Here is an 11452-nt window from a genome sequence, read left to right as displayed (position 1 = left end):
AGTGATACATGAAATTCTATCTCATATAGTCAGTTAAACTTTATTATTTACAAGTTAAATTACAGAGCAGCTTTACACAGCATGAGATGGAAAGGAAGGCAGGAGAGAAAAGAGAGGAAGCTGGCTCCTGAGATTCTTGGCTGCCTCCACCTCCTTCTCTTGGGCTTAGCAGTCTTCAGTGCTGCCCCCACTCAAAGGTCAAGGATCAGGGCTTGGAACACAGGTTTAAGTCAGGTTCTGGCTCTGACAGCCCCAGGGCCACCAGGGCTCCCACTAGCAGCTTCTTCACAGGCGTTGGAGGTGAGTGTGAAGGCATCAACTGCAAGGAGAAAGGTTAATGCCAGTTGCGGGAGGCACACAGATGTTCTACCCTTCACCCTACCCAGCCCTACCTAGGACTCACTTTATCTAGACGATGGCGACAAATGAGGCCACTGGAATTCAGGTAGAAAGTGGAGTAGGCATCATAGGTCCTGGGGAATACAGGGAGGCTTACTGAGGGAGAAGGTGACTGGTCCCAAAGCTGAATTCAAGCATTTGTTTAAACGTGTAGTCTCTAAATTCTGCTACATATTAGATCACCTGGGCAACTTACAAACATCTCAGTGCTTAGGTTGTCCCGTCTCAATTAAATCAGTGTTTGGCATCAATATTTTTTAACGATCCTTGGGCATTTCTACCATGCAGCAGTTTGGGAACTGCTGTTAAAAACTTATATCCAATGTTTGTGGCTGAGCCTAACATTTTATTGCGATTCTACTCCCAGGCAGAAATTTACCAGGTTGTAAGGCTCAACATAAGAGACAGGACTTTTCATTTGTTCAGTACTTTTTTTTTTTTTTTTTTGGTGAGACGGTTTCACTCTCACCCAGGCTGGAGTGCAGTAATGTGATCACGGCTCACTGCAACTTCCGCCTCCCGGGTTCAAGTAATTCTCCCATCTCAGCCTCCCAAGTACCTGGAACTACAGGTGCACACCACACACCTGGCTAATTTTTGTATTTTTTGGGTTTTACCATGTTGGCCAGGCAGTTCTCCAACTCCTTACCTCAAGTGATCCGCCTGCCTCGGCCTCCCAAAGTGCTAGCTAGCATTACAGGCGTGAGCCACCACACCCAGCCTGTTCAGTAAGTATTTGAGTACCTACCATATGCTAGGTACTGTATAGGAAGAAACTGAAGCTCAGATGTTTTTCTAATATACTGAGCCTCTGTTATTTTTTTTTTTTAACATTAACATAAACTAAACAAGATCCCTGTCCTTATACAGTCAAGTCAGGATAGGTCAAGGGTTGTCTGGGAGACTAGATCATCTGTAATCTCAGCACTTTGGGAGGCTAAGGCAGGCAGATCACCTGAGGTCAGGAGTTCGAGACCAGCCAGCCAACATGGTGATACCCCGTATCTACTAAAAATACAAAAATTAGCCAGGTGTGGTGGTGCACCAGTAATCCTAGCTACCCAGGAGCCTGAGGCCGGAGAATCGCTGGAACCCGGGAGGTAGAGGCTGCAGTAAGCTGAGATCACGCCACTGCACTCTATCCTGGGTGACAGAGTGAGACTCCATCTCAAAAGACAAAAAAAGAGGGAACTGATTATAGTTTGGGTCCTTTCTCATTTCTCTCTTACCGGTAAAGCTCGTCTTTGTCACGCTTGTAGAACCGCAGAAAGAGCAAGTGGACAGGCAGCCCTACGAGCCGCCACCGTGCTTGCAGGGTCCAATTCTCAGGGTGGCGGGTTAGTTGTAGAACCTCCAAACGAAGCTGTGTAAAGTAATTCCAGGCCAGGAAACGGCAGAGGGTCAGTGAAAGAATGTACCATATCCGGCCCCTGTGAAGAAGGGATGGGAAATAAATCTCATGATGGCAGAATTAGAAAAACAAACTGGCTTCTGTCTAAGAAATGGGGAAGAGCCGTGAGAAGCAATCTAGGAACTTCTCTGGGAAGTGGAAAAGGTCTTGTGTATAGCTTTGGGTGCTTTTCCTCCCCAAGGCCCTACCTGTGCCCCAATTCTCACTTGGTACGTATGTTGAGGATCTCATTGATGAATTCCACATCCAAGGAATACAGACTGTAGTCGTGGGACTGAAGGAAGAGCTTGGGAAGCTAGGTGGAAGAAGATGGCATCAACCCAGTGGGAAAGAAAAGATAATCCTATTTTTCAGTTTTCTATTTTTTCTTTTTTTTTTTTGAGATGGAGTGTAGCTCTGTCACCCAGGCTGGAGTGCAGTGGTGTGATCTTGGCTCACTGCAACCTCCGCCTCCCAGGTTTAAGCGATTCTCCTCCCTTAGCCTCCCGAGTAGCTGGGATTACAGGCACCTGCCGTGCCCAGCTGCTAATTTTTGTATTTTTAGTAGAGATGGGGTTTCACTGTGTTGGCCAGGCTGGTCTTGAACTCCTGACCTCGTGATCTGCCTGCCTCGGCCTCCCAAAGTGCTAGGATTATAAGTGTGAGCCACTGTGCCAGGCCCAGTTTTCTATTTTTAAGGCCTCCTTACTCCCGTCTTGGAGTGAAAGATCTCATCCCATGATTAACCTCCCTTAACCCAAAATGAGGAACATTTTCTTTTTCTTTTTTTTTTTTTTTTGAGACAGAGTCTCACTCTGTTGCCCAGACTGGAGTACAATGGTGCTATCTCAGCTCACTGCATCTCCTGGGTTCAAGTGATTCTCCTGCCTCAGCCTCCTGAGTAGTTGGGATTACACGTGTCTGCCACCATGCCTGGCTGATTTTTGTATTCTTAGTAGAGATGTGGTTTCACCATGTTGGCCAGGCTGGTCTTGAACTCCTGACCTCAGATGATCCACCTGCCTCAGCCTCCAAAAGTGCTGGGATTACAGCACTTCGAGTTACCGTGCCTGGCTGGAACATCATTTTCTCAGGAAAACGTTTATAATACATTTCTATGCCTGCCTCATGGTTCCAAAAAAGAATCCAGTTGACTAACCCCCTACCTCCAAGGATCACTGACATCCCTTCCCACTGTAGATGACGGCCACTTTTGCACTGACTTACCTCTTGTCTCAGTCTCTCATACATGACAGACAGATGTTCCTCCATACTAGGATCTCCTGACGGGGTGGCAGGGGAAGGGTGGGCAGTTCCAGGGACTTGGAAAGGTATCCAAGCCCCAGGATAGGGGCAGGGAGGTCCCTCAAAAAGGCTTCTAAGCCCGTCCAGGCAGCCGCTATGCAACTCAGGTCCTGGTCCCTCCTCCCCCTTTCCTGGAGGGAGAACCACCCATGCTGAGCTGAGGGCCTGGATCTGAGGGAGAGGTAGTGGGGGAACCTGGGGAGGACGCTGGGTGGGAAGGCGCGGGGGCAGGGGAGACCAGAGTAGAGGAGAAGATGGGGAAGTGGTTGTCGTGGAGTGGGGCCAAAGGGGTGGGAATGGTAGAGTCCCTGGATAAAGCTGGTCCTAAGGAGACAGAACAAAAGGGAAAAAGATAAGAATCCACTTGCCTAACACCCCTTCATCCCTTGGATGCTCAACAGGCTTCCAATACCTATTCCTCCTAACAGAATGGATGGAATTACTATAGAAAAAAGGGATGGATTCATCTCCACCTCTACTGAAAACAGGAGGAAACCATTTTATTATTTTGAGATGGAGTCTCGCTCTGTCGCCAGGCTGGAGTGCAGTGGTGCGATCTCAGCTCACTGCAACCTCTGTCTCCCGGGTTCAAGTGATTCTCCTGCCTCAGCCTCCCGAGTAGCTGGGACTACAGGCAAGCGCCACCACCCCCAGCTAGTTTTTGTATTTTTAGTAGAGATGGGGTTTCACCATGTTGACCAGGATGGTTTTCATCTCTTGACCTCGTGATCCACCGCGACCGGCCAGAATTCCTTGACTCCAACACTGGACCGGGCGCGGTGGCTCACACCTGTAATCCCAGTACTTTGGGAGGCCGAGGCGGGCAGATCACGAGGTCTAGGAGTTCGAGACCAGCCTGGCCAATATGGTGACACCCCGTCTCTATTAAAAACACAAAAAAATTAGCCGGGTGTGGTGGCTTGTGCCTGTAGTCCCAGCTACTCGGGAGGCTGAGGCAGAAGAATCGCTTGAACCCAGGAGGCGGAGGTTTCAGTGAGCCGAGATGGTGCCACTGCACTTCAGCCTGGTTGACAGAGCGAGACTCCGTTTCAAAAAAAAAAAAAAAAAAAAGATTCCAAAACGGGGGGCAGTTTCATCTCTCTTATCTCAAGAATCATGTAATACATACTTGATGAGCGAACGAATAACAGGTTTTATTGTACTGTGGATTAAATGCTGTGGCCTGTACGTCTCCATGATTAAGTGTGCGAGGCAAATGTACAGAGAAAAAAGAATATCCAGCTGAAGCTAGGAATCTGAATTCTAGTTCTATCATGTACTTTAGGCATTCTCATTCCCTATGCCTCCGCTTCCTACAAATGTCCTATAAACCAGGACAATAAAACCTCACTGAGTTATGAGGCCTATATGAAATAATGAATGTAAACAAAACGTAGCGACCTAGAAAGCAGTACATAAATGGAAGCTATTATCATTTTGGGCCCCTTTAACGACAGACACAACCTCAGGAGACAGTTAAAGGCTGGCCTTCATTCTCCTGGGTTTACCGACGTTGAAACTGCAACGGGAGGTCACCCAAAGTCAGGCCTCACCCGAGTCCCTCCGCGCCCAAGGAACCACCCAGGGGACCGTCTCACTCCAGGGAAAGCGGGCGGCCCGCTCGGGTACCTCGGTCCCCAACGGTGTCCCAGAGGCGCCGTCTCTGCTGGGGGCGTGGCCATCTTGCCAGCCCCGGCGCAGGGGCCCGAAGCGGGTGGACACTGGCCGGCCTTCCTGCCAGGACCGCTCTCCGAGTGCAAGACGCGCGGGCTGCTGAGGGCGCCCCGCGGGTCTGGTCTGGGCCGAGGAACTCCGGGACGGCGCCGCGGCCGGGCTGCGAATCTCTCCGCCCCTGCCCTTCAAATCACCTCTAGGCACAGGTAACCGCGGAGAGTCGGGCGCAACGCAGACGCGCCCCGCTGCCTGGCCTTGACCCCGCCTGTCCGCCCTCAAACCTGGGAGGACCGAAGTCCTTACGCGCCAGGCCCGGCAGCGCCTCCCGCCCGCTCCCGCGACCCCTAGCCCGTCCACGCGCTGCAGGGCACAGGTGGGAAGGGGCGGCGGGTGTCTCTGCGCCTGCGCGGAACCCAGCGCGCGCTCCGCCCCACGCACCGGCTCTGAGGAGGGTCTCTCCCCGCCCCCTCTCCTCCCTCCTGCTTCTGCTCCGCTCTCACCTGGGGTCGAGCCTGGTAGGCGCGGAGGCAAGGGCCGAGACGCCGGGCCGCACCCCGGCTGGGCTGGTACATGATCTTCCGGGAGTGGAGAGGGAGCCTCCTGAGTCCGACCTCCGGCCTCCTCACAGGGGTGAGCGCGCCCCGGAGCCGGCTTCGTGAAGGGGAAAGGAGGCCGGGGCGGGGGGGGAGGGGGGGAAGGGGCTGAGGGAGGGAAACGGAGATGTCGCGCGCTTGCGCACTGCGGGCTCGAGGGAAGCGGCTGAAGTGCTCTGTCGGCAGTAAGCGCGCCTGCGCCCGCGGGCTCGGAGGCTGCCTGAGAGCGCTTGCGCAAGTTAGCAGCTTCCCCCCAACGCTGTATTCACAGCTGACGCCTTTGAACAAAACGCTGAGCAAAAACAGGGCTGAAGCCTGAACCGGGTGCAACGACAGTGAGGGGTGAGGTGGCTGAAATAATGAGTCAAGTTTTCCAAGCGCTCTTGTGATAAAAATAAATACTTTTATTGGTCTGGTTAAAAGATACAAATGACTTGAATCTGATAAGGCTGCTGAATGAATGAATGAATGAATGAATGAATGAATGAATGAATCCATCTGTTATGAGGGTTGGGCTTTGGCTTTTTCCTGTAGTGAGGGAGAAATAACACTTTGAAGATATGAGACGGGGCTGCGGTCACCAAGGCCTGGTGCTGCGACGTTCCTGCAGGTTTCGAATGAACCTGGCGTTGAGTATGTCCCCACCCACTGTCCAGGACTGGGCTGGTGGGGCCGGGGCCGGGGCCTGTGGAGGAGCTGTGTGCACAGGCTTCTCCCCAGACCCGTCCTGTGACAAGGCCTGCTCCTCACTGGCAGACCTGGTAGGTGGGGAGATGGAGACTGGGTTATAGGAATACTAAAGAGGAAATTAAGATTACAGACTCTTCAAGGTCTCGGGGCAAGTTATAATGTAGGACACATGATGGGTATGAGGCTGGAACCATTAGTGCTATGTCCAAATTTAAAACCTCCCAGAGAACCTGTATTCCAAAGGGAAGTGCCAGAGTTGAACCTGTGGGGGAAAGGGGCTTGCAGGATGTAAGGTGGAAGGAATTGTGGGAGGAGCTCGTGTCTAGTTCATACAGTAAGATTTAGGAGTAGGCAATGAAGTGGCTAAGAGTGATGTTAGGGAGTCAGATGGTGGTGGGAGGCTGTTAGGGGAGGGGTTTAGACCTCACCTATTCTTTGTTTCCTGTTCTCCCTGCTTGGAGTCTTGGTTGCCTGTGGAAATACCAGGCACGTGAATGGGAAGGCAGGAGTAGATAGTGAATGCGGCCTACTTGATTTGAGGGTAGGGAGGAGTAAATACTTACCTGTATTGGGGGATGAGGAATTCACCCCCCCATGGCGGCTGTAGCAGCAGCTTTGGGCTACCAGACCTGGGGGAGTCCCCCTGTAGAAGAAATGGGAGATGATGGGAAGGAGGCTACTGGATGAAAGATGGGTGGGTATGTAAGAATCAGAGGAGAGGAGTAAAAGGAATAGCACAGGAACAAAGAGAAGGGGGTAATTATCATTCCTAACGGGTTTTAATCAAAGCTGTGTCCCAGAAAAGGGCAGGGGAAGTTGATTTTATACCCAAGATTTTCTGGAGTGCTTCTGATTTATTGCTCTATTCTTTCTAGTTGAGGTAATGTGTTAAATATATGGCTAGGTGTGATCCAAATCATGTCATAAGAATAGACTCACATGTGGTCAAAAATGTGTTGGATCAGGTACTCTGGTGTTTGGTTTGGAAAACAGGGTTACCTTAAGTATAAGATTCCTTAGACCAGGCTGGGTGCGGTGGCTTATGCCTGTAATCCCAGCACTTTGGGAGGCCAAGGCAGGCGGATCACGCGATCAGGAGATCAAGACCATCCTGGCCAACATGGTGAAACCCCGTCTCTACTAAAAATACAAAAACTAGCTGGGCACAGTGGTGCACTCCTGTAATCCCAGCTACTCGGGAGGCTGAGGCAGGAGAATCGCTTGAACCCAGGAGGTAGAGGTTGCAGTGAGCCAAGATTGTGCCACTGCACTCCAGTCTGGCAACAGAGCAAGACTCCATCTCAAAAAAAAAAAAAAAAAAAAAGATTCCTTAGACCAGAGGGAAATAGGAAGTGACAAGCTGAATTTTGAATTTAGGAGGAAAAGGAAGGGGGCCTCTGTAAATAGGGTGACAGATTGTGTTACACTCTCAGTGGAGGTAAGGGTTTGTCTTGAGAGAGATCCAGCGGTTTAGTGGAGCAGTAATCAGAGAGGGAAGAGGAATACAGTAGGCAGGAGGTAATTAGTGGATCCAGAGATGTTGACATCTCGGCAAAGCCTGGCCCAGAGTAAAGGGTAGAAGTCACTGGGGAGAGCTGGAGGTTCCTGGAGGGAATGAGGGAGTAGATACAGAAGCCCACACACAGGGATCCAGCACCTACATGAAAGGAGACACAGAATCTGCAGGAGGACTAACAGTGCAGATGGGGATAGGCAGACACCAGACCCGGGAGCTCTGAGGCTCCTGGGTAAAAGATGTGCAGATCTAGAAATGAGAGGGACGGAGGTCCTGAGGTCCCAGGAAAATAAGGGGTGACGCACAAATGAGGCTGACAACTTTTTTTTTTGTGATTCTTTTTTTCATTGAAAATGTCAATTTAGAAAACACAAAAGAATTCACACTTTATTCAGACAACACTGAGAGGGAGAAGAAAAGGGAAGAGTGAGTAGGGGAGAAGGGGAGATCCGGCTCCCAAGGATTTCAGGAAACACAGTGGGGTACCTGATCTAGCACACATTCAGAGGGTAGGGAGGGGAAGGGATCTAGCTATACTCTGGGCATGGAGCAGGGAAGGTCATCCTTGCTATGGAGAAAAGGAGAGAGGAAGGACAGAGGAAGAGTGGTCCCCCATCTCATCTCGACAGTCTCACAAGACAGGAGTATATCGGCATCTAGCTACCAGGGAGGGATGGATGCAAGAGGGGATTCCAGGATCTAACAGATCCTTGAGACTCTGGATCTACTCTCAAGAAACAACTTCCCTCAGAGAATCTGGATCTGGGGGAAATGGTGGTGTCAGCCAGTCTCCTTTAGAGACCCCAAAGCCACACCAGTTTGGGGTTCCCTGACACCTACACAAAGTGTGGAAATGAAGAGTTTGGCAATGTTGAGTAGATCCCTTTGGGAAGCTGGTAAGTCCCTGTTCTACCTAACTAGACTGCTCTGAAGCAGAGCTTGCTCACTGGCGGCCATTCGCAGGCTCAAAGGGCAAGTGTGGCAGGCAGCACAAAGCAGTATTAGAGCCACCCGTAGACACTAGAGGGAATATGGGGTTTATCCCATGGATGAAATTCCTTAAAAAGTTTCCCTGACACAGGACGCCCTTAGACCTTCTATGGTGTTCTGAAGTTTGACAGCAAGCAAGAGTGTGCTTCTCTAGATAAATGTATGAGCCATCCAACCAAGAGGTCTGGCAACAGATCAGGCTGTCTGTGGGGAAAGTATTCAGAGCCCAAGTTAGGACAGAAGGGGTGCTTTTGTGGTAAGAAAAGCTACAAAGTGTTAGGCAATTTGAGACCCTGACATCCCTATTGTCTAAGAAAGTAGAAGAGGGAATCCTGTGGGCTCTGTCAGGTTCCACTGGGTCCTACAGGATGCAATGGAAGAGTAGGTGTGAGGTTCTCAGGGAGGGGGTCTCTGCCCACCCCAGGTCTCCCAGGGAAGGGAGAGGGTAGCTGTCAGTATCGACTCTCCTCAGAGCGGGGAAGGGAGCTGTGGAAGGATGTTATGGATGGGAGGAAGGGAGAGGAGAAATGGGCGGGGGAGGGGGGGAGAGAAAAACAGAGAAGTCAGAGGTGGAGAGAAAGCTAGGGAGAGAAATAAAGGAAATGCCCACTCCCAGCCTGCTGCGATGGACTCTTGGCACACAAGCCAGTGGCTCCCCACTCTGTGTCAGGCACTGCCCCTTCCCCAGCAAGTATTAAGCAAAGATTTCCCCAATCTTAGAAGGCTCCGTTCCCCCAACTCGATGGATCTCGGTGTTCTTCCTACTGTTCCACATAACTTTCACATTAAAGCCAGGGTCCCTAGGCTCCATATAAGGTCCTATTCTGCTCCTTCACTGTGTTTTTTTCCCAGATCACTTGCACAAATATTTTTCGTGAAAGGTTTCAGGACCTCCCCAATCCACCCATCTTACTGATCCATCTCTCTGATGGATTCAAATTAACCTTTGTCATTTCTAACATCCTCTTTGATAGCTGTGAGGCTCCTTACCCCTTCAACTCCTATTACCTGGTACGACGACGTTGGGCTGGGCTGCCCCCAGGGTCAGCAGCCAGCAGAAGGCGGGCGGTAGGGTGTGGGGGGCAGAGGCGCAAGGAACGCAGCAGCTCCTGCTCTGGCACAAAGGGGCGGAGGGGACCTCGTTCTGGTGAGTTTCCCAGGCTGCTGGATCGGGGGGGTGGGTGGGCTGGAGGTGTGGCACGGCGAGGGGCCCTGTTTAGGGGCCAAGGAGGCTCCACAGCTACCTTCAGAACTGGGGACAGGGAGAATGAAGAGCAAGACAGAAAAAGAAAAAAGAGGGAAGACAGAGGGTCATGACAGTAAAGGTTTGGGTAGAAAAAAAAAAGAGAAATCTGAGTCTTTTTTTTTTTTTCTTTTTTGAGACGGAGTCTCGCTCTGTCACCCAAGCTGGAGTGCAGTGGCACAATCTTGGCTCACTGCAACTTCTGCCTCCCAGATTCAAGCCATTCTCCTGCCTCAGCCTCCCAAGTAGCTGGGATTACAGGCACGTGCCACCGCGCCCAGCTAATTTTTATATTTTTAGTAGAGACGGGGTTTCACCATGTTGGCCAGGCTGTTCTTGAACTCCTGGACTCAGGCGATCTGCCCGCCTTGGCCTCTCAAAGTGCTGGGATTACAGGCATGAGCCACCACACCTGGCCCAAGAAATCTGAGTCTTTAGAAAGAACGAATCCTTCCCCTGGGTCCCCTGAACATTCTCTTCCCTTGTTTTAAGGTCCCCCAGGCCCAGACACCCAACCCTTGCCCCTCTTACATTCTCGGTCACTAGAGGAGTATGGCTTGATGTCTCCCTCTGCTCTCTTGGGTGGCAGCTTCCTTGCTGGAGCTGGTAGTGGAGGCGACACAGACAGGGTAAGTGTAAGAAGACATACTTTGCACCCCTCCTCCCAGCCACTAGTCCACAACCCCAAACTTCTGCTCCCTGACACCATAGTTCCTCCTGGGAACTTGCAGGAGCAGCACCGTGGCAATGCCAGCACACCAAAAGGGAATTTGAGGGGAATGTGGAACACTTTTGAGGAGAGCCAGAAGGAGTAGGCCAAACACAGAGCTAGGGAGAAAGATCTAAGGGGAGACTCTGGGGGCCTGGGAGATGCAGGAGAAGGGCAGCAAAGGGGAGCAAGCTCTTACTGTCAGTGGGTGCTGTCACGGCCCCCTGGGATTCTGGGGCAGTGGAATGGTCCCAGCCGGGCCAGCAAGGACCCTGGGTTCCTCTGGATGAGATGGACAAAGCCCTTGGTTAATCAGGAATTGCTCTGGAGAGTTCAAGGGAGGTTTGGAAGGAGGCCAGAATCTCTCCTTCCTATACGAAAATGGGAAGAGACTGAAGTTTTATTAGGTTAAAAAAAAAAAGGATGAGGAGAAAATAAATATGGGTATCTGAAAAGGAGCTATCAGAGTAAACAGGAGGCTGACATTATGTCCAAAGTTCAGCCTCCCCCTCCTCACTTTTCTGCTTGCTCCCGGCTTTCCCTCTCAAGAGATTCTCTACCATGTATGTGTGGCAAATGAAAGACTTCTCAGCAAATTCACTTAAGCTTTATCCACAGCACCCTCCCCTGCAGGCCTGAGTCCTCACCATCCTTGTTGGCCCTCACTCTGTTTCACAGCCTGTGGTTCTGCATGAGTTAAATGGGAGAAGCCTTGGAAACCAAAGCGAGTTGAGGTGCCTCTCAGTGCCTGACACTGTGATGCTCATAGCTGGTTACAGACTGTTCTTTGGATGGTGGTTACTCCCATTCCTGGCCACAGAGCCAGCTCAGGAAGGGGGCTCTTCTGTGCAAGCAAGCACTGTACAGCCGTCAGAAGTTGGTAAGGTGGAGGTGGTGAGGAAGGGGAAGGAGTGGGGCTCCGACTGTCAGTAAGTATGTGCCT

General features: G+C 51.2%; 2 protein-coding genes across 6 annotated transcripts in view; both read right to left on the bottom strand.

Annotated features, from left to right (window-relative positions):
- Window positions 1–19: 19 nt before the first annotated feature.
- C6H6orf136 (chromosome 6 C6orf136 homolog) lies at window positions 20–5340 on the bottom strand. Its single transcript, XM_003897302.5, is given in 7 exon segments — window positions 20–319; window positions 404–473; window positions 1629–1829; window positions 2017–2105; window positions 3017–3418; window positions 4724–5263; window positions 5266–5340. Coding segments are annotated over 7 exon segments (1491 nt in total). The 3' UTR covers window positions 20–205.
- Window positions 22–11452, bottom strand: part of ATAT1 (alpha tubulin acetyltransferase 1) — a 28827-nt gene continuing 17396 nt past the window's right edge. For 2 of the 5 annotated variants that reach the window (XM_003897299.5, XM_003897300.5), the window contains 3 exons: window positions 10332–10403; window positions 9566–9809; window positions 7889–9043 (listed from right to left, as the gene is read on the bottom strand). In XM_003897299.5, coding sequence (XP_003897348.3) covers window positions 9010–9043; window positions 9566–9809; window positions 10332–10403 — 350 coding nt within the window. In that variant the 3' untranslated portion in view covers window positions 7889–9009. Of the gene's footprint in view, window positions 320–403; window positions 474–1628; window positions 1830–2016; window positions 2106–3016; window positions 3419–5268; window positions 6120–6479; window positions 6695–7888; window positions 9810–10331; window positions 10404–11452 lie in introns of those variants that run through there. The other 3 variants (XM_031667027.1, XM_031667026.1, XM_009204728.4) reach the window with 3 other exon arrangements.

This window comes from Papio anubis, chromosome 6, assembly GCF_008728515.1.
Source record: "Papio anubis isolate 15944 chromosome 6, Panubis1.0, whole genome shotgun sequence".
NCBI lineage: Eukaryota > Metazoa > Chordata > Mammalia > Primates > Cercopithecidae > Papio > Papio anubis.
This window is presented reverse-complemented; position numbering and strand designations above follow the sequence as displayed.